General features: G+C 52.5%; 1 protein-coding gene across 5 annotated transcripts in view; it reads left to right on the top strand.

Moving 5' to 3' along the window:
- The window catches only part of LAMB3 (laminin subunit beta 3), a 51,274-nt gene that overhangs the window by 7,720 nt on the left and 16,076 nt on the right, over nt 1–27,478 (top strand). For all 5 annotated transcript variants that reach the window (XM_084790828.1, XM_084790827.1, XM_084790830.1 and 2 more), the window contains 9 exons: nt 2,134–2,193; nt 3,171–3,325; nt 18,551–18,665; nt 19,161–19,234; nt 22,206–22,397; nt 23,899–23,962; nt 24,291–24,484; nt 26,493–26,613; nt 27,170–27,358. In XM_084790828.1, the coding sequence (XP_084646954.1) occupies nt 2,134–2,193; nt 3,171–3,325; nt 18,551–18,665; nt 19,161–19,234; nt 22,206–22,397; nt 23,899–23,962; nt 24,291–24,484; nt 26,493–26,613; nt 27,170–27,358 (1,164 nt within the window). The remainder of the gene's footprint in view (nt 1–2,133; nt 2,194–3,170; nt 3,326–18,550; nt 18,666–19,160; nt 19,235–22,205; nt 22,398–23,898; nt 23,963–24,290; nt 24,485–26,492; nt 26,614–27,169; nt 27,359–27,478) is intronic.

Here is a 27,478-nt window from a genome sequence, read left to right as displayed (position 1 = left end):
CCCCCACACTTCCCACAGCCCCTCACCTCTCCCCTACAGCACCCCACACTTCCCCACAGCCCCTCACCTCTCCCCCACAGCACCCCACACTTCCCACAGCCCCTCACCTCTCCCCACAGCACCCCCACACTTCCCACAGCCCCTCACCTCTCCCCTACAGCACCCCACACTTCCCCACAGCCCCTCACCTCTCCCCACAGCACCCCACACTTCCCCACAGCCCCTCACCTCTCCCCACAGCACCCCACACTTTCCCACAGCCCCTCACCTCTCCCCTACAGCACCCCACACTTCCCCACAGCCCCTCACCTCTCCCCTACAGCACCCCACACTTTCCCACAGCCCCTCACCTCTCCCCTACAGCACCCCACACTTCCCCACAGCCCCTCACCTCTCCCCACAGCACCCCACACTTTCCCACAGCCCCTCACCTCTCCCCACAGCACCCCACACTTCCCACAGCCCCTCACCTCTCCCCTACAGCACCCCACACTTTCCCACAGCCCCTCACCTCTCCCCACAGCACCCCACACTTCCCACAGCCCCTCACCTCTCCCCACAGCACCCCCACACTTCCCCACAGCCCCTCACCTCTCCCCTACAGCACCCCACACTTCCCCACAGCACCTCACCTCTCCCCACAGCACCCCCACACTTCCCACAGCCCCTCACCTCTCCCCACAGCACCCCCACACTTCCCACAGCCCCTCACCTCTCCCCACAGCACCCCACACTTCCCCACAGCACCTCACCTCTCCCCACAGCACCCCCACACTTCCCCACAGCCCCTCACCTCTTCCCATGGCACCCCACACTTCCCCACAGCCCCTCACCTCTCCCCTACAGCACCCCACACTTCCCCACAGCCCCTCACCTCTCCCCACAGCACCCCACACTTTCCCACAGCCCCTCACCTCTCCCCTACAGCACCCCACACTTCCCACCAGCCCCTCACCTCTTCCCCTACAGCACCCCACACTTCCCCACAGCCCCTCACCTCTTCCCCTACAGCACCCCACACTTCCCACCAGCCCCTCACCTCTCCCCACAGCACCCCACACTTTCCCACAGCCCCTCACCTCTCCCCTACAGCACCCCACACTTCCCACCAGCCCCTCACCTCTTCCCCTACAGCACCCCACACTTCCCCACAGCCCCTCACCTCTTCCCCTACAGCACCCCACACTTCCCCACAGCCCCTCACCTCTTCCCCTACAGCACCCCCACACTTCCCACAGCCCCTCACCTCTTCCCATGGCACCCCACACTTCCCCACAGCCCCTCACCTCTTCCCATGGCACCCCACACTTTCCCACAGCCCCTCACCTCTCCCCACAGCACCCCACACTTCCCACAGCCCCTCACCTCTCCCCTACAGCACCCCACACTTCCCCACAGCACCTCACCTCTCCCCACAGCACCCCCACACTTCCCACAGCCCCTCACCTCTCCCCACAGCACCCCACACTTCCCCACAGCCCCTCACCTCTCCCCTACAGCACCCCACACTTCCCCACAGCACCTCACCTCTCCCCACAGCACCCCCACACTTCCCACAGCCCCTCACCTCTCCCCACAGCACCCCACACTTCCCCACAGCCCCTCACCTCTCCCCTACAGCACCCCACACTTCCCCACAGCACCTCACCTCTCCCCACAGCACCCCCACACTTCCCACAGCCCCTCACCTCTCCCCACAGCACCCCACACTTTCCCACAGCCCCTCACCTCTCCCCACAGCACCCCACACTTCCCCACAGCCCCTCACCTCTTCCCATGGCACCCCATCTGTCTTCTTAGGACCCCTCTTCTTTCCCTAGCATTCACTCCTGCAACCTGCTTAGCCTAGAACTGTGCCCACCATGGCTTCGGCCTCACGGCGGCCCTGTAATCCTGGAGACCCTGCATGTGCCTTTGGCTTGTAGGCTGGCCTGGGTCGAAGCCCTGAGAGAGCCCCGTGGGTCTCCACTACCTGGGACAGGGGTCCTACGTTGTTGCCTTTGGCTGCAAATGCGCATACTGCTCAGAAGTGCCTTTGTGAGGATGCAGGCTGAGGGAGGATTTGGTAGTCTAGCACAGAGGGAAGGGTGGGGGTGGGGCCTTGACTACCCAGGACTCTTTGCTTTGTTCTAGGTGACCTCTCTGGGGACCTGCACTGGCCCATGATGACAGCACTTTTAGTCCTGTGCTTGGGTAAGTGTTCCTGCCCATCTTCGTGCCGTCACTGCAGAAGAGAGCTGGCCAAAGGTGTGGGTGCCTCCTGTACCCCCAACTCGGTGTTTCAGGTGGAGGGGGCTTCTCTGCCTCTCTGAGAAGGCTCCTCATGTCTTCTTGTCCTGGCCCGAGGGTGACGTGAGGCTTCCTACCACTTACTCCTCACCCTCTCACTCTCAAGCTAGCTCCAGAGCCACTGTGGCTGGAGTTCTCTGGTTTCCTGGAAGTCATGGCTGCTTGCTTTCAGGTAATGCCTGGGTTGGCAGCTGTGCAGACCAAGTAGAAATAACATGCGCTCTCTCGCCGTTCTTCCAATGGCTCAGCCAACGGCCTCCTTAGGGCTGTGGACTGAGGACACTGCACAGGCACTAATGGTTGTCACAGTGTTTACACGGCCTAGCGTGTGTCTCCAGACCGACTCCAAAGCCACATATACAGATGGCACCGGCCATGCCTTACGATCACTGCTGGTTACGGAGGCTTCTCCTCCTCTTCCCTTTTCTTTTTTCTTTAACTAAAAAAGTAGTTTGGCAATTCCGTGCATGTGCATGGTCCCATGTGACGCAGGCTGGCCTTGAATTCCTTATGTAGCTGAGGATAACCTTGAACTCTTGAACCCCTGGCTTCTGGCTCCTGAATTCTGGAATCACAGGCATACCCCACCCACCTGGTTTGTGAAGTACCAAGGGCCTAACCCGGGACATCACCCTAACCCGGGACGTCACACACGCTGGGCAAACACTCTATTGGCTGTGCTACAATCCCCTCCATTTAAAGATTGGGTTATAGGACATGAAACCAGCCCCTTCACTTCCCTGAGCCAGGACTACAGTCATATTGACACCAGTGAAGAGAGGACCCTGTTTTGCTGATGTCAGCTCCACAGAGGGAAAATTGGGGTAACCAGCTGGGATCTCATCTTTTGGACCCACCCCAACATTCCCCTGTAATTCCAGCCTTGCCTGGCCTCTTGTATGCCCAACAAGCCTGCTCCCGAGGGGCCTGTTATCCACCTGTTGGGGACTTGCTCATTGGAAGGACTCAGCTTCTCCGAGCCTCGTCTACCTGTGGACTGACCAAGCCCGAGACCTACTGTACCCAGTATGGACAGGTAGGTCTTCCTCCCAAGGCCTCCAGGACAGGAGGGGGCGGGACAGAATGGGGTTACAGGATAAAGTGTAGGAGGCATGGGTCAATGTCCGTGCTTTGGGACAGGGCAGGAGAGTTTAAGTCCAGATCCCTGCTTCCAAGGAGTTTAGAAATGTGCAGAATTAACAGGGCCACTGGCTTGTAAGGGTCTCTGCGCTTGGGTGAATGCTGGCCTCTTCAGTCTCGGCAATGGGGAAATGGGTGCATAGCAATCTCTTAGCTGTGTGGAGTCTAGTGTGACCTCTCTGGTAAAGCGTGAGAGCTGTGGACAGTGGTCCGAACAATGTCAGAATCCCTGTTGCCATTATGTCTGGGTCAGTGTGAGTGGAGTAACAGGAGGATGCACAGCCACAGGCTAGCATAGACCTGTGCTTTCCCCTGTGTGAAGGGGAAGAGCGTCTGTCCGTCCTGGTGGCTGACGTTTACCAGCTTGGCCGATGGGAAGCACTGTGGATTGATTAATGGCTGAAGAAAGGGTAGAGACTCTGCTGACAGTGGGGAGGAGCAGAGTAGGCCACCCCTCACTGCCTCCAGTGCGCTAGATACTGTGGCCTGTCAGGTAACCAGCTAACCAGCTTTTTCTTTTCTTCCCAGCATCTTTATTTAATAATATACATAGTGGTTATTAGTGTAGACTAATTATGTCAGTCACTCCCTCTCTCTAGCAACTTTTCTTTTGTATTTTTATTTTCTAACATTTTCATATACGTACTGCATCTTGAGTGTGTTCTCTGTAGCCCTTCCTTTCACACTTCCTTTTTCTTGGCCATGATTCCCCACATTTGTCCCTATTCTCCCACTAGATGACTTCATTTCTACTTTAATTTAATATACACACCCACAGGGTTATATATAAATTCCAGGAACCACAAATGAGAGAAAACATCTGATATTGATCTTTCCAAGACTGGCATAGTTCACTTAATATAGCTCCAGTTTTATCCATTTTCCCCTAATGGTGTAACTTCATTCTTTTTATAGCTAGAAAATCTTGCCTCATTTTCCTTACACATTCCCTCTGTTGCTGGACACCCAGGTTGCACCTGCAACTCAGCTCCTGTGAACAGTGAGACAGTAAACACTGATGGGCAGGTGTCTCTGATGGGTTGGCTTAGTGTCCTTCAGGCAAACACCCAGGGTGGTGTATCTGGGTGATGTGGTGGGCCTACTGTTAGATCTTTGAGAAGCTCCATGCTCACTTCTGTGTGGACTAGCTCGCATTCCCGCCAACAGTGTGCTGAGGGTTCCTTTATGTCCATTTCCTTACCAGCACTTACTGTTTGACTTCATCTTTGTTTTTTCTTTAAGAATTTCATACATTTTGGTCATATTCTTTCCCCTCTGGATCCTGCCTCTCTTCCTATTTCCCCTCCATATTCCAGACTCATATTCTTTATCTCCTTAGAATAACCTAAAATCTAAACTAAACAGAAGAGATGAAATCGCACAAAAAACATAGAGTTGGATTGCATTGCTCAGTTAATTCTCTGCGTAAGATGTGCCCTGCAGTTTGGTTGATATACCCAAAGTTATATCACTGAAGACAAGTGAACTTTCCTCTCCCAGCAGCTATCAGCTGGTTAGGGCGGGTCTTTGTGTGACTTGGATGGATTTTCTCCAGCTGCAACCAGTGCATGTCATGTGCATGCTGTGCATGACCCCTGTGAGGTCATATGTGCATCAAGCTTGTTGTATCTAGAAAACGCCATTTGCTTGAAGTTCTTCATCACTCTGGCTCTTGCAGTGTTTCCGCTCCTCTTCGGCACAGATTCCGGAGCCTTGAGGAGAAAGGTGTGACGGGGCATCCCCCTCAGGGCCCCGCCTCAGGGCCACACACTCCAAAGTCCCTTACTCCCTGCTCTTTGGATCTCTATGTTAATTATCTTCTGTTTCAGGAGGAAGCTGGTAAGGAGGTGGGGCGGGAGCTATGCGTGGATCTATGTGCCACCAGGAGTCATTTTATTGCTTTTTCTTTCTTTTTAGCAGAATAATAGTTTCCCCCTAAGTCTCTTGGTCACTTTTGTGGTGTCATCTGGGCTCTCTCTCATGGGATGAGCCTTAAACCAAATGAAAGCGTGGCTGGTTACTCCCATAACAATGTGCCCCAGTGCACTGGTGGGCGGGTATCTTGCAGGCAGGCCTGTAGCTGGGTGAGCATATCATTTTTATCCTGCAACGAGAACTGTGAATGCCAGGATGGGTGAAGCTTCCGGTTGAGCGCCAGCTCTATTTCTCTCTGTCTGATGACATAAATCTGTGGTATCTTCACCAATAGGGTCTTCTTGTCAGGCGGTGAAGGGCCACCAACAGCATTCGCAACGGCCCCTAACACTTGAGGGGCAGTCCACAGGGCCCCCTTAGGCCAACAATTCAAAAAGAGGTAACTCATTCCTGTGCTGGGCACATGATGTCTAGAAAGGACTCTGCATCTGACTCACCGTGTTCACTGGTGCTCCACTCATAAGATCCAGCATCGGAAACAACCTGGTTCCCATCAAATGATGGGTGGATACTGAAAATGTGATACATTTACGAAACGAAATATACCCCAGCTGTTAAGAAGAATAAAAATCGAATGTAAGTGGGTGGAGCTAGAAACAGTCATCCTGAGTGCGGTAACCCAGGCCCAGAGGGACTCACCCCACAAGCTTTCCTTTCTAGGTGGATGTTAGCTTTAGACATGTGTGTTTCATTTAGATCATCCACAGAGCTTAGACAGGTAGTTAAGGATGTTGGGGGGGGGGGTCCTCCTAATGAAGGGTGAATAGAGAGGAAACAAAAACAGGAGGATTAAAGAGATGGATGAGAGGGCGGGGCAAAGGAGGGAACGTGATGGGGGATGACAGCCAACACGAAAGGCCTGTGGAAACCAACAGCTGTGGAAGCCTACTTAGCTACATTCATACATAAAGTGAGTTAATGAAGTTATCTACAGTGGAGGAGCTGGCACCCCACTAGACAGCATAGGTTGTCTGTAGTCTTAGCGACCACTGTCACTCGGGCACAGAGGTGACTGGACGGCATCTCTGACTTGCATTTCTCTGATGGATAATGGGACTGAACGTCTTTTTTGTGTTTATTTGCTATTTCTGTCTCAGCTCTGAGAACTGCTTGGTTTATTAGCAAATTTACTGATATCATTGTTTGAATTTTTGTTGCTTAGTCGAGTTCTTTGGTATAGTATAGATGTTAACTCTCTGTTGGATGTGTTAGCTAGCAAATATTTTCTCCTCCTATGCAGCCTGGCTCTTCCTTTAACTATTTTCTTCCCTATACAGAAATCTTAAGGTCTTTTTTCTTGATTATTGGCCATAGTTCATTAGCAATTGGGGGCCGATTCAGAAGGTCCTTGATTGTGCCCACACCTTCACGTGTTTTCCCTTAAGTTTCAAGGACTTTGATTCACAGGGGACTGACTTTTGTTAGATGTGAGAGACGGGGTTCTGGACTCATCCTCACACATGAGGATGGCCAGCTTCTCAGATCCATTTACTAAAGATGCAATATTTTCTCTAGTGTGTATTTTTGGCAGATTTTTCAAAAGTCAGGTGACTGTGGGTTTATATGTGGATCTTGTGGGCCACTGATCTCCGCATCTGTTTTTGTACCCGTGTTATGCTGTGTTTGTTCCTGCAGCTGTGTAGCCTAACCTGAGATCGGGAATGGCGCTGCCTCCAGGACATTCTTACTGTTCAGGAGTGCTTTGGCTCTATAAAGTCTTTTGTGCTTCCATATGAACTTTAATGTTGATTTTTCTATTTTTGTAACAAGTGCCGTTAGCATTTTGATGAGGGCTGCGTTGAGTCTGTTCTCCCAGTATTAATTCCTCTGATCCATGGCTATGAGAGGCCAGTTTGAAGTTTGCATTGTACATGCTTTTTGCTCCTTGGTTAGACTTACTGCAAAGTATTTTAAAGCAGCAGTTGGCCTTGTTAAGGGTTGTGGTATTCTCCCACAATACCTCTGGACCTTTCCTTCAGGACTTTGGGTGCCTTTTCTTTCCCTTTAACAAGATGAGGTCTATTTTTGCCTTCTTTATCTTTCCTTGTCTCCCTCCCAGTTGCCTGACTGGTGGATTTTATTTTGTTGTGGCAAGGTTTAAACCTCATACCAGTTGGCAGGCACTCTTCCACTGAGCTACACTCTTAGCCCTACTTCAACTCATTTTTTTGTTTGTTTGTTTTTTTGTGGTTTTTTTGTTTGTTTTGTTTTGTTTTGTGTTTTGAGACAGGGCCTCACTATATTGCTCTAGCCGTCCTGCAACTCACTATAAAGGCCAGGCTGGCCTTGAACTCATAGAAGTCACTTGCTTCTGCCTCCCGAGTGCTGGCATTAAATGTGTGTGCCGCTTTGCGTAGCCTAACTTTAACTCTTTATATCAAGGCTGAGTCTCCCCGAGTTGCCCAGGCTGGCCTTGAACACGCAATGCTCTGTTCTGAGCCTCCTGAGTAGCTGGGGTCCTTAGCCACTTTAATGCCCTCAGAATAGGCTTATGCAAGAGAGTGGCAGGGAGAGGCTAGCCAGGAGTGTCTGGGAAAAAAGAAAGAGGAAGGAAGTGGATGACTGCCTTTGGCCCTGATGAAGGGGCAAGGGTTTTTAACGGGCCAGGCTGCCCTGTCCTCAGGACCTGAGAGGGTGTTTGAAACTTTCTTGCCTCACTGTCCTTTTGGCCTCTGGCATTCGTGTGGCTATTTTTAACCCCAGAAGGCTCTGGGTAGGGACTGTGGAGATGGATGTGCTGTTCACATGTCACCCACTTGGATATGGGACGCCTGCTTGAACAGGTTGAGCAACAGACTACTCCCTGTGGGTCAAGCAACAGGGGGCCCTGCCGTGTTAAGCTTTCTAGGCAGTAGAGAAACTTCAGCTGCCCACCCACAGACCCCACCCCCCAATCATGTGTCACTAATCCCAGGCCTGATTTTCAGGGGGGAGACTCCTGCCCTCTTCTTGAGACTGACTTGCCTCAGAAGGGGGGTGGGGTGAGGAGAGATCAGGACCCCATGGTGGAAGACATCCTCCCTCTCAGCCAGTGAGAAGAGCCTCCACTCCACTTGGCCTGGACATCTGACTTCCCCCTCCTCTGCCCTCTGCCTCTTTCAGCCAGCACCCCCAGGAGCTGGCCTTCCCTGCTTCTGAGCAGCCCCCTGAGAGCAAAGTGGGGTGCTTGCAAAAGAGAAGTCTAGACTGTGGCAACCCTGGGGGCGAGTAAATAGTAACTATTTTCTGCTGTGAAAGCCAAGGCATTTTGGCTTGTTTTTCTTTTTCTATGGGAGAAATAAATCCAGGTAGCTTTTTGGAAAGTAAAGCACGGGGCACCTTGTGGGTGATGTGGAGGTCCAGGTCTCCTGCTAACTGCAGTGCGGCCTTGGGCAAGAAATCGGCCTCATTCTTCCATTAGCCAGCATGGGGCCCAGAGTGGTCTGCAGGGTCCCTCCTGTGGGACAGAGTGGTCTGCAGGGTCCCTCCTGTGGGACAGAGTGTGGTCTGCAGGGTCCTCCTGTGGGACAGAGTGGTCTGCAGGGTCCTCCTGTGGGACAGAGTGTGGTCTGCAGGGTCCTCCTGTGGGGCAGAGTGGTCTGCAGGGTCCCTCCTGTGGGGCAGAGTGGTCTGCAGGGTCCCTCCTGTGGGGCAGAGTGGTCTGCAGGGTCCCTCCTGTGGGACAGAGTGTGGTCTGCAGGGTCCCTCCTGTGGGGCAGAGTGGTCTGCAGGGTCCCTCCTGTGGGACAGAGGGTGGTCTGCAGGGTCCCTCCTGTGGGACAGAGTGGTCTGCAGGGTCCCCCCTGTACCTCCCACCCTCTTCGTTGTTTTCTCCTCCCTCCTATGCCTTCTCAAAATCTGTGAGTTTCCAATGATGAAGACATACACACACACACACACACACACACACGCACGCACGCACGCACGCACGCATGCACACGCACATGCACACGCGCTCGTGCGCGCACACGCGCATGCACACACACACACACACACACACACACACTGAAGGTGCAGAGTCCCCTTCTCAGTCCCATGTTGGATGCACTGAAGGCACAGAGCCCCCTCTGTCTCATGCTGGGCCGACCCGAGCCCTCTCCAGGACACTATGTGAAAGGCATCACACCAAGAACTGAGTAAATATGCCAAGTGGTTGTCACAGCACCCGCTTCTTCCCAATGGCTCTGAGAAGGCTGGACTAAAATAGGAGGAAGGAAAAGCCATGAGGGGGGCGGCACTGGGCAGTTAGCCTTTCACCCTTTCTCTGCCTTCTTCCTGCATCTGCACATCCCTGGAGTTGAGGCTCCTCTTTTGTCCATATAGGGGTGACAGTGGTGGCCTGCTGAGGTAGCACGAGGGCAAGTGCACAGGGATTTGTGACCTTGGACCTTCTGTCTCACTTCACTCCACCCCTCCTCAGCTGGACGGGGTGGGGTGGGTGGATGGGAGAGAGTTTCAGGCATGCTGGGACTCTGTCCAGTTCCCAAAGCGTCCCTTCCAGTTCCTGGCCTCACGAAGTGACTCCTTTGCAAGCTGGTCTTAGCCTGTCTGCACGTTCCTTCCTCAGCCCCACTCTGCCTCCGTGACTGGCTGTGTCCTCTGGGCCTCAGCGCTGGCTTCTTCGGACTTCAGCTACGTGTTGCACCCCTTGCGATGGACATTGGACATAGCTCTATTTGCCCAGTGGCAACCCCCACCCCCACCTCGCCCTTCTGGGCTGGCCTGCCTTCCCGACCCATTAATGACCTGCGGGCTGCACTCTATCAGAACAGCCTGCACTGTAGTTCCCTGGTTCTAGGTAGTCTGTTCCAGGCTTTCTTCCTTCCAGCCCAGTGTCTTCTGCGTGTGCTCATTGTACAGATCCCTCAGTCTCAAGACCTGGATAAACTTATGCGTGCCAGCTCCCACCCTGATGTACCTCTCTACTCTCCCTGAGCCACAGATAAGAGAAGGAGAGAGAGAGAGAGAGAGAGAGAGAGAGAGAGAGAGAGAGAGAGAGAGAGAGAGAGAGACCTATGGGACTCTTAGGACTACATGGCAGAATATCCAAAATGAATACAGTGGCCATGCTCCTGCCGGTCACCCCCTTCCTTCCACCCCTCCCCACTGTCTCCCACTCCTGCAGGTCACCCCCTTCCTCCCTCCCCTCCCTACTATTTCCTACGCTGACTCCCTCCTTACTTTCATCCCTCTTTCCCTTCATTCCTGTCTCCTGGGGCTGTTTCTGCTCACAGAAACAGCTGCACCCACAAATGTCCTGAGCACATCTTCCTGATCAGGCCACTCACACCCCACAGGGGAGTCAACTGACCTGGTGTCTGCCTTCTCTGTTTCCTCAGGTCACTCTGCCTGTCTGATCTGGGGTGTGTGTGCTGCTGGAGGCTGTGGTCCTGGGTAGAGTTGTGGCTTTGGGAAAGCTATGCCTCCTCTCTGGCTCACCGTTTCTTCACATAAGAAATTTACTGTTTGCTCAGCCCTGGTGTCTGACTGTCTCTCTGTCTGAAGCTCCCTCTGGGGATTGCATGGTCTCTTGGGACCATGGTACAAGGGCTATGTGCAGAGCTTTGCAAGGCAGAGAACCAGAGCCCATGGTTTTGTCTGGATGTTTCCAGCCTTAGCTCCTGCTTATAACAATGTTGACAGCATGTGTCTGCTGTTTCTCAAATGCTCTACTTACCCCCAGCCCCTCCCTTTCCAAGGGAAACTTAATCATCTGTTGTCTTAATGACAGTTTTGCACAGCACATTCCCCAGGTTAATTACCTGTGTGAACCAAATAGCTGCCATTTTAATCTCTTGCAAAGAAGAGAGCTGCAGCCAGTTGGAGGTCTCTTCCTCCTCAGCACATAAGTACACGAGCACCCACATGCCCTCCTGCACCCACACTGGCCCCTGCCTGTCTTTGTTTGGAATGGTCTGCTTTTGTGACCGTTAGGAAGGTTAGTGTGTAGGCAGAGGTTGTGCATGTGTGTGTGTGTGTGTGTGTGTGTGTGTGTGTGTATACATGTGCCTGAGTGCATGTGTGCATGTATGCATGTGTGTGTGTGTGTGTGTGTGTGTGTGTGTGTGTACACTCACTGTACTAGTTGCTTTTCTGTTACTGTGATAAAATATAATGACCCAAAAAACTTAAGAAGGAAGAGTTTATTTTAGCTTCTGTCCAGAGGAAGAGTCAGTAAAGACAAGGAAGGCATGGCGTGGGAGCAAGAGGCCAAGAGGTCACATGTTGTCCATATACAGGAAGCAGAAAGCGAGAGTAGGAGATGAGGAAAGGGCATGACCTCAAAGCCTGTTCCCCAGTGACATACTTCCTCCAGCCAGGGGCCAGCTCCTCAGGTTCTGTAACCTCAGGCTGCACATCTGATGGGATGCTGAGTGGTTTAAATCTGTGAGCTCGTGGGGGATATTTCTCAATCAAATCACAACACTGACACACACGTTGCCCTACGTGTGACTCTTATGGCTGTGGCAAGGTATCTTTGAAAAAGCATCTCTAGGGTTTGTCCGCCTACAGTTTGAACGCAGAGTGCATCGTTGTCGGGGAGGTCGTAGTAGCAAGGTGTGAGGTCACATTGCATCCACCGTCGGTAAGCCGAGAGGCAAATTCTGCTACTCAGCTTGCTCTTGCTTTTCTATTCAGTTTTGAAAGCTAGACTATGGGATGCTGTCACCTGTGCTCAGGGTAGGTCTTCCTCCTTCAGTTAAACTTACCAGGAAACATCCGTATAGACACACCCGGAGGTGAGTTTCCTAGGTGATTCCACAACAGTAAAGCTGACAATGAAGATTAACTATCAGATGCACACACATACACACACACACACACACACACACACACACACACACATACATGTGCACACACTCGACATGCATATACGCATGCACACACAGGACAGCCATTCAGACCTTAGCACAGGTTGGTATATCAGAGACATGGCTGAACTTTGGCAAAGGGTCCCAAGAGAGTAAGAGGTGTCACCATTGAAAAGATGGAAGAAGAAGAAAGGAATTGTCAGAGTAGGGTAGCTACTGTGAGAGGGAAGCAAGACCTGGGCCGGGGACCTGCAGCATGAGGCTGCGAGGTCATGGCTATTATGAGCAAGGAGAGGGGGCTTGTGGGGCTAAAAGGGAAGAGGAGAGGAGGAAAGAGGAGGCGAGGCCCGGGGATGCATTTGGACAACCGTACTACTCCGGCCTGACTTCCCATCCCACCATTCCTAGGCTTCTGGCCTTTATTAACACAAAACATGGCTCTTGCTTCGAAGGGAACCACAGAGATTTTATTCTGGGTCATGTATGAGTTGCTGTGGTCCAGGCACACAGACTCAAGTCATTCCAAGTGGCAGTTACACTGTGGAAGTGGTCACACCGGAGAGTTTACACAACAAACACTGTATTTACCAAACACGTTGGTGGGGCACTGGGTGGGCCGCTTACAGCAGAGGGCTGGGCTCCGTTGCAGGCTTCGGATGCTGCCCGCTTCAGCTTCAGGGCCGGTGGAAGCTGGTGGACTGCTGCGTTTATAAATTCACGAGGTCTTACCTGACAGGCAGTGGGCGGTGCGCACAATACACAGGTGGATGAGGAAGACTGAAGACAGCCTCAGAATCTGTACAACTCTAACTCCCCACAGTTGGCAAGTTTTAATCATCTTTAGAATCTATAACACAGGTATGAGATTTCTAGTAACTCACCTCATACCGCGCCTCGAGCAGCGTCTGGCAGGTCTTTGCCAGGTAGGTCCTCTGGGGACACAGCATGGACGTAGGCAGTCATGGTCATGGGTAGAAGTGACTCCCCACACTAGGATGGCATCTGTTTCTCAGGGGATCTGTCCGTTTTGAGGTGAGGAGCAGAGGAGAGCAGTGTCTTGGAAAATCTACTTAGTCTCTGCCAAGCGTAGTGGTGGCCACGTGATCTCCGTATGCCTTTAGTCAGAGTGGCACCGGGCAGTACGGACGGAGTCAGGGGCCTTGGACATGCATCCCTGGTTCATCCCTCCAGCTCTCCTGACCAGTAGGCTGGGGTGACCCACTACAGAAAGTGCAGTGTACCAGCCTCAGAGGTCTTGGAGAGGTGAGCCGAGGGTGTGCCTGGAGTGCTCACGAGAGCAGCTGTGGTGTAACCTAATTTTGGGGTGTGTGGTGACCCCGAGCTCTATAATCAGCTTTGGAAAATTGCTTTTCTCAATTTAGGTTAGACAGCGATAGAGCTGTCTAAACAGTTTGCTCTAAACCAGGAAGGAGATGAAGTTGAAGACGGCTGGACGCCCTGGGGCCTCTTCCTGCCCGCTGTCTGCTGCAGACTCTGAATTTGACCTTCAATAGTTGCAGGGAGACCCCCTGGGCGCTGATAGGGCCCACACGGAGGAAGGGCTGCAGGCTGCCCTCTCTGCTCGCCCACAGCTGGAGCTTGGTTTCCCAGCAGACCTCTGGTCATAGCTTCTTCCCCTCTTAACTCCTTTGTCCTGCTGGAGCCATGGTTCTGTGGTTCTGGGATGGTGACTCTGGTCCAGGGAGATGTAGCCTATGTTAGGTCAAGGACAACTTGTTACCACATCCACCCTGCGCTTGACCAAGGAGGAAGGTGGCATGGGAGACATGTGTTTTCTTTTATATTTATTTATTTATTTTTGTTTTTTCGAGACAGGGTCTTTCTGTGTTAGCCTTGGCTCTCCTGGACTCGCTTTGTAGACCAGGCTGGCCTCGAACTCAACGCAATCCACCTGCCTCTGCCTCCCGAGTGCTGGGATTAAAGGCATGCGCCACCACCGCCCAGCTGGGAGACATGTGTTTTCTTTACCTCTCTTTCTTTTTAAAATTTTGTACAAATATATATTTTTTCCCTCAATGACAGCAGGACTTTTTGCTCTGCTTTATTTTGTGCTGGCTTCCTCTTTGGGCCCTGGCTAGTGGCCATGACCCTGGCTGTAGCTGACACGGACACAGATGCCCCCCCCCCCCATCATCCCTGAGGGAATGACTAACCAGAGCCTGCTTTCCTAAGCTCTCCTCCTGTTCTTCAGAGCCTTCCTGTGCATGCTCCCTCTTTCCCACCGTGATTCAGGCCCCGTAGGCTCCTGTTCATTCCTCTGCCCTACTTTATCTCTCTGCAAGGGGTTGTCTTTAAGCCAGATTGCTGAGATTCTAGAAGGCTCTAGCAGAAAGCCCAGCCTCTCCAGCTGGACAGAAAGCAGGAGCCAAACTGGCTGGAGGCCTGGACCGATAAGTATGCGGCATCACTCGGATAGCATGCGGGGAGCACACTGGCTACGTGACCCTACCGGGGGGGGGCAGCAGCTGCTGAGAGCAGCCATTGCTGCAGAGAAAGGGGCACAGAGGGCCTGAGAGAAGAGTCTCACGTGTGCTAACACACATACACGTGCTCTATACAGAGGGAAACTGAGGCCCAGCGGGAAAGAACTCACTTCTCTCCGGCTGAGCTTCTATTGAAGCTGTTCTGTTTTGGGCCCATTCCGCTGGCGAGCTGACAGCAGAGCTACTTAAAATACCTGCCTGACGCTGGGGCTCGGCTTCCCTTTGAGGGCAAAGCCAGCTCCCTCTTCAGCTGTGTTTCCAGACATGAAGCACACAGTGTCTGAGGCCGCGAAGCCATCTGATCCCTCATCAGCACCTGTGCACGCGGAAGGGTGGTGGCCCAAGGCACCATGCGGTCTCTGTGGCTGAAGGCGGCTCAGAGCAATAAGCCCACACTGACATTGGGCGTATTTAACATAGTTTATTCTATAATCCTGTCTATATTCCTACATATAAAAGTCAATTAATATTCAATATATGAAGGTTTAAACACATCAAAAATAACTAAAAGGGGAAAAGTCACCTAAAATCCTGTTATAGAGATATTAGATTGAACAACATGTAGCTAGCATAGTTATAGGCTAAAGCAGGTGAATATCAGCAGTTTAATGTGGTTTTCCTCCTGTATATTTCCTTCCCAATGTAGTCTGATCCTTAAAAAATATGTATTTGAGATCATATTGTATATGCAAGTTTAAGCTTACCTTTAATCCACAAGACATTATAATGTAATCCCTTCCCCCATGCAATTAAACAGTTTCTCTAAACTCTTTTTAACAGTTACATAATATCCTGTCATTTGGGAGTACCAAGACCATTTCCACCACCTCTGGCTCCTTGTGCAATGTCCTGGGCTAAGAAAGAAAGAGCCTTGTGTGGAGTGCTGCCCTGGTCGCACAGGGCTGGGCCCAGCTCCCAGCAGAGACTGGGGTGCTCACTCCAGTGAGAGCATCTGCCAGAAGGCATCTGTCTCTCCTCCGGACATGTGCTGAGCACAGACAGAACGGAGTGGAAAATATGCCCGTGGGGCGGGGCAGAGTGTGGGGGAAAGACACACTCCCTGCCAAGGACCAAGTAGGGTCCAGAGGGCTTCCCTGCTCTCGCCTTCCCAAAGTGCTCTCTGTGCTGCGGGCTCCACCAAGGTCAGCTTTAGGCTCAGCTCAGGTCCTGCTTAGCACTCTGTGGATGAAACAGAAATGGCCGGCTTTCCCATGCTCCTGGTGAGGTCTGTTACTCAGTAGCTCCCTTGGGGGAAGTAGGAGAGAAATATTGCTTACCTCAAAGAGCTGCTGTGAAAAGGTTTTTGTTGTTGTTGTTGTTTTTGATACAAGGTATCAAGGTATCATTTAGCCCAGGCTGGTATTGAACTCACTGTGCACCTAAAGATAACTTTGAACTTCTAATCCTCCTGCCTCCACCTCCTCAGGGCTAACATTGCAAGCATGTACCAGCTTGCTCAGTTTTATGCTGTATTAAGGATCAGACAAAGAGCTTTGCGTAACCTAGGCAACCGTCCTGCCACCCATGCCCTTAAATAGGTTCCTGTATTGAAATTATCTAATACAGTTCTTGTTACCTGGCTGGGGCTCATCACTTGATATTTTATTTTCTTAAGAGACAGGCCTCGTTACGTTGTCCAGCCTGAAACCAAGCTTGAGTTTAAGCTGTCCTCTTGCCTCAGCTTCCTGAGCAGCTTGTAGCATAGGCATGCAGCTTAACCTTAATACTCCATTCCTGCCTCCCTCCTCCCCTCCTTCCCTCCCTCCCTCCCTCCCTCCCAACTCCTTTCAAACATGCTGGAGTTCAGGGAAGAAATGGCTATTGATCACGTGGATGATGGTGAGCACGTGGTGAGCATCGCCAATCATTGCTCACTCATTCATTTATTCACCAAGTACTTAGCTGGGGCCAGCGGCGTGCCAGGCGCTTTCTCCATGCTGGGAGGCAGCGGAGAAGGAAGGCCGGCCCTTGTCCTCATGGAGAGTACACTGTAGAAAGGGAAGATAGGCAGTCAACAGCAATTGACAGGCAGCACACAGTGTGGCAAGCGGAGATGTGTGGAAGAAAAACCCGGCAGGGAGGGTGGGCGTGGCCAGGATGGAAACCAGCTGGTGGTGGGCACAGTCTAGGTGGGACACAGATGCCGGTGCCTACTGAGACACTTCTGGGTGTGATAAGGAAGGGTGGGTGACAGTGCTGTTCCTTCTCTGACCAGGACTAAGAACTGAGAAGTTTGGAGGAGAGCGGAGGCCCTGAGAACAGGGCACAATCGGTTCTCCCAGTGCTGTGATGTTGGTCAAGGACTGTCCACAGCTCACCACAGGTCCAGCATGGTCACAGAATATATCTGAGCAGAGGTCCCCATGCACATGACGCTAGCCCAGGCAGCATGTGGTCTTCTTTGCACATAGCTGGAGGACTGTGGATGAGAAAGGATTGGGGGAAAGAAGAGGCCTGGAGTATGTGGAGAGCCAGCAGAGCCCAGTGGTCTTGCCCAAGCCTCACTTGGGCTTGTGAGTGAACGTTCAGCCACCTGGGCTGCGCTCTTGGGCAGGGTTTGGGGTTATGGCTCTCAGGGAGAGCAGATTTTGTGTGTGGAGCCTGAGGAAGATGGCAAGCCCACGCTGTGCCTGTGGCAGCGGTATGCATTGCACAGATGCTCAGAGCTACAGCCTCAGAGACAAACCACCTCTCTAGTCACCTTCAGTCTTCTGTTATCCTGCTTTGACACGTAGCCTGTCCATGTAGCTCCATGGTTCAGTTCCATGTCCACTCAGAAAGAGATGCAGGCCATGGAAGGTGTGGTACTGTTTGCCAGGCGATTGTGAAGGTTAGTCCATCATTTTGGGCATGCCTGTGTAGGATTACTATGATTGTGTCAACTGTGGGTCTGGCTGGGATCCTGGGCGAGCGTGCCCTGAGCAGCAGCATGCGTTCACTCTCGCTCTTTGACTGTGGATGTGACATGAACAGCTGCCTCACGCTCCTGCAGCCTTGACTTCCCAGTATGGCGGTCTGTTTCTCTCTATTGGCATAAGGGCTCACTGAGGCTGGGGAGAGGGTGTTGGGGGGAGGACCACCCTTGTCTCCCCCTTTTTTAGTTGCAGTGGGTGGGTGCTTGGAGCACTGGGCATTGGGAATCGGTCTCTGTGACAGACGGCTTAAAACCGTCTGAGGTAGTAGAGGCAGCGGTGATGGTCAGAGGAACTCTGACAAGGACAGAGCACGTCTTGAATAAAGCCTTTCTCTGTTAGGTTGATTTGGTCAGAGATTTTATTACAGCAACAGGAAAGGGAACCAAGACAGCTGGCTTCTCTCCTGTAGACAAGGCATCCTGGCACTGGGAAGTGTTGACCAAATATGGGCTCCTAGAGAGGAAACTGTCCGCTGGAGCCCAGCGCTATGCCTGGCACACGAGGCATGCTCAGCAAATACCGCGGAGTGGCTCTGAGTCATTCCTCACTCGATTTACTGAGGAAAAAGATAGCCTGGGAAGTGGAACAATGGAGCGAGCAGCAGACCCTCCAGTTTCCTTGTTCTCTTTGTTTCCTAATGCAGTAGGTGCCAAGTCAACGTGGCCTCCTCCTCCTGTCTTATTGCTGCCCACATCACACCGCTGCCGGCTCTCTTTGAGGCAACAGCACGGGCCAAGATTCTTTTCCACCACTGTGTACCCCTTCCCCGACCCCAACACTGATCTACTCTGCTTTAAGGCCACAGAATTAAACTAAGAGATGACCAGTAGCCCTGAAATTCATCTTTCTCAGTGTGTTACTGACACGGGCAGGTCCCTCAACGGTGGGGTTTCAGATGAGGTCGTGTGCTGGGATCTTAGGAGAGAGCCCCACAAGGACCCACCCTGAGCCCTGCCACCGTCTCCCTTCCCCACAGTGGCAGATGAAGTGCTGCAAGTGTGACTCGAGGCTGCCTCACAATTACAACAGTCACCGGGTGGAGAATGTTGCATCATCTTCGGGCCCCACACGCTGGTGGCAGTCACAGAATGGTGAGCCCCTGCCACACGTAGGAGCCTGAGCTTCTGGAGGCTTCACAGTCTGAGGCGTATGGAGGTCTTCCAGATGATTTGGGTTTCTGTAGCAAAGGGTGTGGGAGGTAGGCAGGCAGAACCTTCTAGCTTTGCTCTGGGTGGGGGGTGGTCTCTTGGATGCTATGGGCAAAAGGGTTTGCTTACAGTGAGGAGGCGTGCTGGGAGGGCATCGCACCTGTTTGGCTTTGCCCTTGTCTCTGTGGGTGGGTATGTGGAAGGACTTGGGAACAAATCTGTTTGTGACAGACAAGGTGGGACCCTCTGGTGGGCCTTTACCATCTGACAAGGACAGGCTTGACCAGTATAACATGACTGGTCCACTACTTTCCCAGAGGTTGCTCAGAGTTAAGGTTAGAGATGTTCTGGCTGGCCGGAGCTCATGCTGTCAAGGCTCTCTTTCGGGGTGTGGGGGAAGGATCATCCTGCCCAAAACTTCTGTTTCTTGCTTTCCAGATGTGAGCCCTGTGTCTCTGCAGCTGGACCTGGACAAGAGGATGCAGCTTCATGACATCATGATGGACTTTAAGGTTTGCTCTTAGGGACCTCAGGAAGGGACCTGGGCAGGGAGGATGGCATCATATGCCGGGGGTCCTCTTTTAGAGTAGAGACACTCACTATGATCTTACCTTATAGACTGTATAGGTGGTGTCTGGCCATCAGGGAAGAGGCCTCCTTCCCAGCCCCCTCTCCTGACTATGCTGTAGTTGCAGACACTGGTCCTCTCTGCAGCCAACATCTTCAACCTGTCCAATCAACTCTACTCTGGCACATCCCAGCTCCACTGGGCTTCGTTGCTTTTTTATGATTTGGATATGAAATTGTCCCTGAAATAGCTCATGTGTGGATGGCTTGGTCCACACTGGGTAGACCTAGTCATCAAGTGGTACCTGGATCATGAAGCCTCTGATGTAGCCAGTGTATCAATGCGTTGACTGACTGATGCTCTGTGGCATTGTTCCAAGGCCATGTGGTTGGAAGAAGCCAGTCGCTGGGGGCTGCCCTTCCTCTGCTTCTCCCGCCTCCCCGCGCCTTGGCTTTCTCTCCGCCATTGAGTGATCAGCTGTACTCCACTGCTCTGGGTGTAGCCTATGATCCCAGCACTGAGGGAAGCAGGGCAGGAGCCGGTGGATCCCTGGGGCTAATTGGCCAGCAGTTGTAGCTGAATCAGCAAGATCTGGGTCCCATAATAATGCCTGTCTTAAAAACAAAAAACAAACAACAAACAAACAAAACCAAGTCAAAGAGCTACTGAGGAAAGTAACAACCTCTAGCCCCTATTTGCTCACATGTGAACCCCCAACACATGTGCATACACAGTACATATTCATAAACATACAGAAATCCGTAGAGCATACCAGGAATATAAGTACCTATGTGGTGAACAACTGAGTCAGGCTTTACTGCTGTGACCAAAATCCTCTGAAAAGCCTGTTTGTAGAGACAGGATTTATTGTGGCTTAGGATGTCAGAGGTCTCAGTCTGTAGCGGCTGCTGCATTGACCGAGCCAAGGCTGGACATCGCTGCAGAGAGTATGCAGTGGAGTGGGCCAGATCACTTAGTGATGGAGAGAAAGCCTGGGCTGGGGACCTGAGGCCAGGTCCTCAAGCTCACATGGCAAGCACAGCTCTGCCACCTTCCTGACCCCTGCTGTGTACTCTACTTTAACAACTTTGAAGATGAGGTCAAGTTTAACCAGCAGCCAAGAACCTCCCTACCCACAGGAAGGGCTCGGGGCGGGACACCTCGTGGAGAACAGACCATCCCGTCAGCGCTGCTGCGGCCTCTCGAACCCTTCCTCCTGTGTTAGACTCTCCTCTGAGGCACTCCTTTGAGAGGCAGGAGTTACGCCCATTTGTGACAGGTCACGTGCTTTTTTCAGAGAGGATTTAATTTTATTTTTTTCTACAGAATCAGTCAAATGAAAAAAAAAAAGATAAAGTTCTTAGTAAGATGAGACAATCAGGAAAATCTGTGACTTTCCAGCATTGAGAGGAGACTGAGGCAGAATCTAACAGGACCCAGTTTCTTATCTGGCTGAGGAAGTTGGCTCTGAGAGCCCTGCCCTACAAAAGGTCAGGGTATTTTGAGAAACGCCAGCAGTGTTTGAGCAAATGCCCAGCCTTGCAAGGTGACAGTTTTGAAAGGCAGCGCTAACTCGGATATGGTTAAATGCTTCTGCTTCTCTGCTGTCTCCCATCCATGTGTCAGGTTTGGCCACACACATAGCAAATACTGACGTATGGTAGAATTGGCATCAGGTGTGAGGGATAGAAAGACCTGTAAAGTGAAGCCACAAGGACGCTGCTTATACTAAGTATATCAGAGAAGACCGAGGGAGTGAGTGAGCGAGCTCGGGAGGCGGGCAGTGGGATTCTGGGAGGGGCATCTGGCTTGGCTGGCCTTGGGGTAGGGCTGTCGGAGAATCACCTCACAGCCAGGCGCAGGGCAGTGCTCGTTCTAGGTGAAGGCTCTTTCAAAGCTTCAAAGCTAAGGGCAAGGAGCAAGAAAGCCTGTAACAGGCAAGAGGGAGAGAGGAGCCACAGGGGTGTGGAGGGTGAATGCCTGTGGTTGTGCGAAGGCCACAAGTCACCTCTCACCCAACAGTGTGCACTTGGCCCTGGAAGAAGCCAGGGACAAGCAGGCAAAGTGTGTGGGGGTTGGGGGGGGGCACGGCGGCAGCTCAGGGCACTGGGGACATATGGCAGTCTCTGGAGACATGTCTTGGTTGTCACATCTGTGGGTACCAATGACTGAGGTCAGCATGCTGGTGAGTGACCCTGCACTTCACAGGGCAGCCTGATGGCACCTTCGTACCACCCCCCACAAACAGGATCTGTGAGCTGAGAAACCCTGCCTAGAAAGCTGGAAACTGACAAATAAACAATGGGGGTGCTGTTTCTGAGGGAGCAGGGCGCTGGGCTAGGAAACACTACACGGGCTGGGCAGAAGGATGCGAGTTAGATAAGTGTAAAAGTCCCCATCCATCAGTGGCAGGTAGACTTCCCACAGAAGACGAGGTGGAGGTCGGGCGAGGGCCAAGCAGGGAGCACAGGACCTTCGCACACCAGGCCAGTTAGAGTTTATTTGAGAAGGGTGGGCATGTTGGCTGTCGCTCTGTCACTGTGACAAGACACCCAAGATGAAGCATGTAACAGAAGAAGGGGGTGTTTTGGCTTCCGGGCCCAGCTCACTTGGTTGCTCTGGGGCCCATGGAGAGGCTGGGCACCACGGCAGGGTGCAGTGGAGCAGAACTCATCGCTTGGGGCTGGGGCGCCGGGCTCGGGGCACAGGACGTGGGGGCTCTGGCTACTGTTTTACAGCACAGGACTCATCACGCATCTCTGTCGTTTTCCACAGTCCTTGCTGCTGCTGGCTCACTTCTCCCTCCTCATTGTGGGAGTCTGCTTCTGTAATTGTGCCCCCCATGGGAGACTCCCGGTGCCCCTTTCCCTCAGCCACTCAACCCCCCTCCACATCCCCGCCCCATGTCTCTCCAGGGTCTCATGCCAGCTGGCATGCTGATTGAACGCTCTTCTGACTTTGGCAAGACCTGGAGGGTGTACCAGTACCTGGCTACAGACTGTGCCAGCACCTTTCCCCAGGTCCACCAGGGCCAGCCTAAAAACTGGCAGGACGTCCGGTGCCGGCTCCTGCCCCAGAGGCCTAATGGGCATCTAACTGGAGGAAAGGTAGGTACAGGGGACCCGAACCAGCAGGCAGAGGGAGGAAGCCTGTGTCTCCCAGGCAGGAAGTGAGAGCATGCCAGCTCAGGTCATCTTGCTGGGGCCTTCCAGAAACACCTGTTCCATCATTAGCCCTGACTTTCCCCAGCTTCCTCCTATGGGCCTCATGGGTACATCCCTCTGTGGCCTTTTTGTGAGGACCTTGGGATGGCTACTTATGCACCAGTTTGCAAAGAGCATATGTAATTTCATTTTTTATAGGATATACCATAAAATGATTTTTTTTGGTTTAATCTATCAGTCTGCCAGATTGGAGGAAAATTCAAGAATAACCCAGAGCTCTAAAGACATGTTCAGTGGAAATTACAACTTGCCTACAGAAACACTAGAATTGTCTCTGAGAATTTTACCCCTGTACTCGGGCTCTTCCTCAAAGCATAGCCCACTCCCCGCAGAGAAGCCTATAGCTTCCTCTTCCCCAGGAGCAGCAGCTCTGGTGACAGGCAGGCTGAATGCTGCCCCCCTGTGGCCACAGATCTTCTTGCGCCCACCTAGCAGTAGTTTTGGACCTTCCTAACACTGTGGCCCTTGAGTACAGTTCCTTATGTTGTGGTGAGTCCCAACCACAAAATTATTTTTGTTGCTACTTCGTAACTGTAATTTTTCTACTGTTACAAATAGTAATGCAAATAGCTGTGTTTTCCTATAGTCTTCGGTGACCCCTGTGAAAGGTCATTCTGTCCAGAGGGGGTTGCAACTCACAGGCTGAGAACCACTGACCTGACAGCTACTTTGGTTAAATCTTTTCCCAGCCAGTGTGTCCACTTGTCCCTAGCCATGGTCACAGTCCAAGGCTTCTTTCTCATTTGTAGGGGATTGAAGTGAAAAGTTGGTGGGATATGTGGGGAGTCGCATGGGATGGGTGGTTTGTAGACTAATAAAAGCCTCCTCAGGGCTGAGGGCAGCCAGCACCGAGCAGTCACGAAATCCATGCCTGCCCAGTCACTATCACCCATTGTTGTGTAGACTTCATGGGAAACGCTAGCACTGAGGCTGGTGAGATGGCTCAGCGAGTAAAGTGCTCGCCATGACAGCCTGAGGACACCAGTGTGGCCAGAACCCATGTAATGGTAGACGGTGAAAACCAGCTTCACACAGTTGTCCTCTGACCTCCACACACGTGACATGGCACTTCATGTGCTCCGCCCCCATACCATGTTCACATACCAATAATAAAGAAAAAAGTTAAATTAAAAAAATAATAAATAGGTTATTATCATCCAAGTTCTCCTCTGTAATAGATGATGTAGCAGGAAGTTTTTGGTAGATTGTACTTTTCACACACACACACACACACACACACACACACACACACACACACACTGTCAGGCCCTGAGGCTATGGTCTGTCTCAGGTTCCTAGTGAGAAGGGTATGAGGACAGAAGGGAAGGAGAGCAGAGCGTCTGAGCGTGGTGCACACGTTCTGACTCTTCTTCTCCCTGAACAGGTTCAGCTTAACCTTATGGATTTGGCATCGGGTATCCCTGCATCTCAAAGTAAAAAGATTCAAGGTTGGTTTGACTCTCCCTCTTTCCAGAGGTCCTGGAGTTGAGCAGGAGGGTTGTGGAAATTCCCAGTTCCTTCCTACGTCTTCAGTGTGGTTGGGGAGTAGTGCTTGCCCCACTCACGATGCTCCAGCGATGCGGGTAGGGTACTCCAGGGATGCGGGTAGGGTGCTCCAGGGATGCGGGTAGGATGCTCCAGGGATGCGGGTAGGATGCTGTTGGAAGCTGAGGGCTGGGGTATCTGTGGTATAGTGGGAAGGCAGGAAAGGAGACTCCATTGGCCTTTCACTTCCTGTCTTTCCTTCCATCTCCTCCTCGATGGTGCCACTCTCAGAATTAGGGGACATCACAAACCTGAGAGTCAACTTCACCAAGCTGCCTCCCGTGCCTCAGAGAGGCTCCTATCCACCCAGCGCCTACTTTGCAGTGTCGCAGCTACGTCTACAGGGGAGTTGCTTCTGCCACGGACATGCCAACCACTGTGCCCCCAGTCCTGGAGGCCACAGAGGTCCCACCCCTTCTGTGCAGGTGACAACCCAGGGTGCGGAGGGCGGAGTGGAAGGCCTGGGACCAGGGCAGACCCTCCCATGAAGCAGTGCAGCCACCCAATTTAAGTTCTGGATGTTGCTGGTGACGGAGCGGAGCTCAATGGCAGAGCACTAGCCCAGCATGTGAAAGGCCAGAGCAGGGTAGGGAGTGGGGGCTGGGCATGGTGGTGCATACCTGGTAAGCCCAGGAGACTTAGACGGTAGAAGTCGGAGGAATAGGAGTTCAAGGTCATTTTCAGCTACACAGTGAGTTTGAGTAGTGGGGCTGCAAACCATCTTGTAAAGAAAAAAAAATTCCCTCGAACAAGCAAACAATAAAAACAAAAAGGACATAGGATTTAGTAATTCTTTAAGAATGGAGGCAAAGTTACTGTTTCAGGAATCCAAACTGTTTACTTTAGGGCTGCATTACAGCTTGGGGTGGTTACAGCCTCCAACCACTTGTAGATGTGTGGGTACGGGGAAAACCGAGGCAAAGTCTCTCAATCTGTGTCTCAACAGCATCACTATAGCATGAAAACTACAGTGTACATATGTAAACATTGTCACAAACGGTAAGATGTGACAGCCAGACCTGTGTGGAGCTCTATTCCCAGATGCTCTGCTTCCGTAGCTCCAGGCTGCTGTGGTGCCCTGTGGCCCCAGTGTTTGCTCAGCTGGCCGTAAGGTGTGGGGCCAGGTGAGAGCTCACTGCTCAGTGTGCACACAAAGGCCACTCCGGACACCAGCCAGCATTCATGCAGTAATAAGCTCTGGGGCTTCACTGTCAGCCCAGACGGGACCACCCTGGGGAGAGGAGAGAGAGGCTGCAGTGAAGGAGCCTGGGACCTTTGGCTGGCCTTTCCCAGGGTGCCAGTTTGCCAACATAAAGATGTACAGTGCTGAGCCCGGTGGTAGAGGGGGAGGAGGAAGTCAGAGGGTTTGTGCAGAGAGCAGCTCTGTGTCTGCCCTGTCCACTCCTGGGCCTGTTCCTGCAGGAGGCTGCAGAGAAACCCAGGGGGAACCTCCAGACTCTCTCAGGGCGCGGAGGTGGAGTAGGAGAGCCTTAGGCTGAGCAGGAGGAATGCAGGGTGTGAGGAGCAACTCTCAGCCTTGTTTGTGAGGTTCAAAGTTCGAATGGAGCTTGGTCAGGGCTCTGGTGTCTGTACAACACCCACAGGTGACCATGCCTGCAGCCAGAGCTGCCGTTTGTGGAGGTAAAGGGACCTGGATGGGCCTAGGAAGGAAGGATAACACACTCCACTTGGCTAGAGAATGCGGAAAGCAACCATGGCAGGCAAAAGCCCCATCATGATTGGCGAGCGGGAAATGCCAGCTTACACGGGGCATGGCAAGAGATTCAACTATGGCAGGGAGGCGGAGAGGAGCTGAGAGTGAACAGGTCCCTGAGTGCCAGGCTGTGGAGGAGGGGCTTAACTGGGGGAAGCAATTAGCATACAATAGTGGTTCTATTTTTATATCTTAATGAGTCTAGTAACAACTCACCATGCATATTTCGCCAGCCAAACAGCTTAGTCATGGATTGCCGGAATGAAGCTGCAGAGAGCGCGCCAGCCTTTGCAGTCTATTAGCCCACAGTTTATTAGCACCATGTCCCTGACATTCCACGGAGCCCTGGCCTGTACCTTACGATATCAGGGAGCATGGAAGAGCCTGTGAAACCCTTACTAGGATGCACACATGCACACACACACACACACACACACACACACACACACACACACACACACACTAACAAACATACAGACACAACCACATACATGTGCATTGGCCTCTCACGGGCACACAGCATGTGTGGTCACATACAGGCCACCACAGTGTTACAGGCCCCGGGAGAAGGCTGAAGTATTTAAGTGTGGTGTCCTGGAAGGGCATGTGTCCAGGCCCCCAGGGACAAGCATGTTGGTCTGTGGGGAGTGGGCACATCCAGCCCCCTAGCTTCCCTGTATAAGTTGTTTCTGGAAATCACTGGCTGGCTCCTCTTCCAGGTCAGCGATGTCTGCGTCTGCCAGCACAACACGGCTGGCCCCAACTGTGAGCGCTGCGCCCCCTTCTACAACAACCGGCCATGGGAACCTGCAGAAGGCCAGGACGCCCATGAGTGCCAGAGTAGGAGCCTGGGGACAACACCTGTCTGCAGCAGCTGGGATCGGGGTTGACCCTCTGCTTCTTACCCGGGACACTGGGAGTCTGGTTTTGTTGCTTATGTAGAAACTGGCTTGGGGTGGGGGTGGAATCTCCTCACCGCCTCCACCACTGTTCTGTCAGCCATGGGAGAGCCAGGCCCCTCCAGGCTCCTTGCTCTGTGTCAGACACATCTGGATCCCAGTGGTCACATCCCTATACCCAATGGTCCTTGGATACAGGGCCTTTGTCTGTGTAGATCCCAGAGTGTCAGGGACCCATCTGCCACTCTACTGAGGGCTAGAGTTGCATGCGAGGGCCTCCTTTTCTTCAGGAGTCTCTTCCATACAGAGAGTTGGGAGGCCTGAGCGTTTGTCCCCTCAGCCCTCTTCCTGGCCGTGCAGCCCTCCTCGGCTTCCTTTGAAATTGGGCCCCCACTTCCCGGCTCTGTGTCTTGCGGAGTGGATACCACTTGGGTGCTTGCTGTGGTGTGATGGTCCGTTGCTGACCCATAAAGTCAACCACGGATCTCCCCATCCAGGGTGTGACTGCAACGGCCACTCGGAGACCTGCCACTTCGACCCAGCTGTGTTTGCTGCCAGCCGGGGGACAAGTGGGGGCGTGTGTGACAACTGCCGGGACCACACCGAGGGCAAGAACTGCGAGCGCTGTCAGCTACACTATTTCCGGAATAGACGACCCGGTGCTCCCATTCAGGAGACGTGTATTCGTGAGTAGTGGCTTCAGGGACAGTTTGCTCTCTTTCCATTCCCCCCAGCTTGTCCCTGGGGTCAGGGAAGCCATCAGGAAGCAATGAAGCCTTGGTCTTTTTGTTGTTGTGTTGTTGGTG

This window comes from Acomys minous (assembly GCF_964271855.1).
Source record: "Acomys minous genome assembly, chromosome: 1".
NCBI lineage: Eukaryota > Metazoa > Chordata > Mammalia > Rodentia > Muridae > Acomys > Acomys minous.
This window is presented reverse-complemented; position numbering and strand designations above follow the sequence as displayed.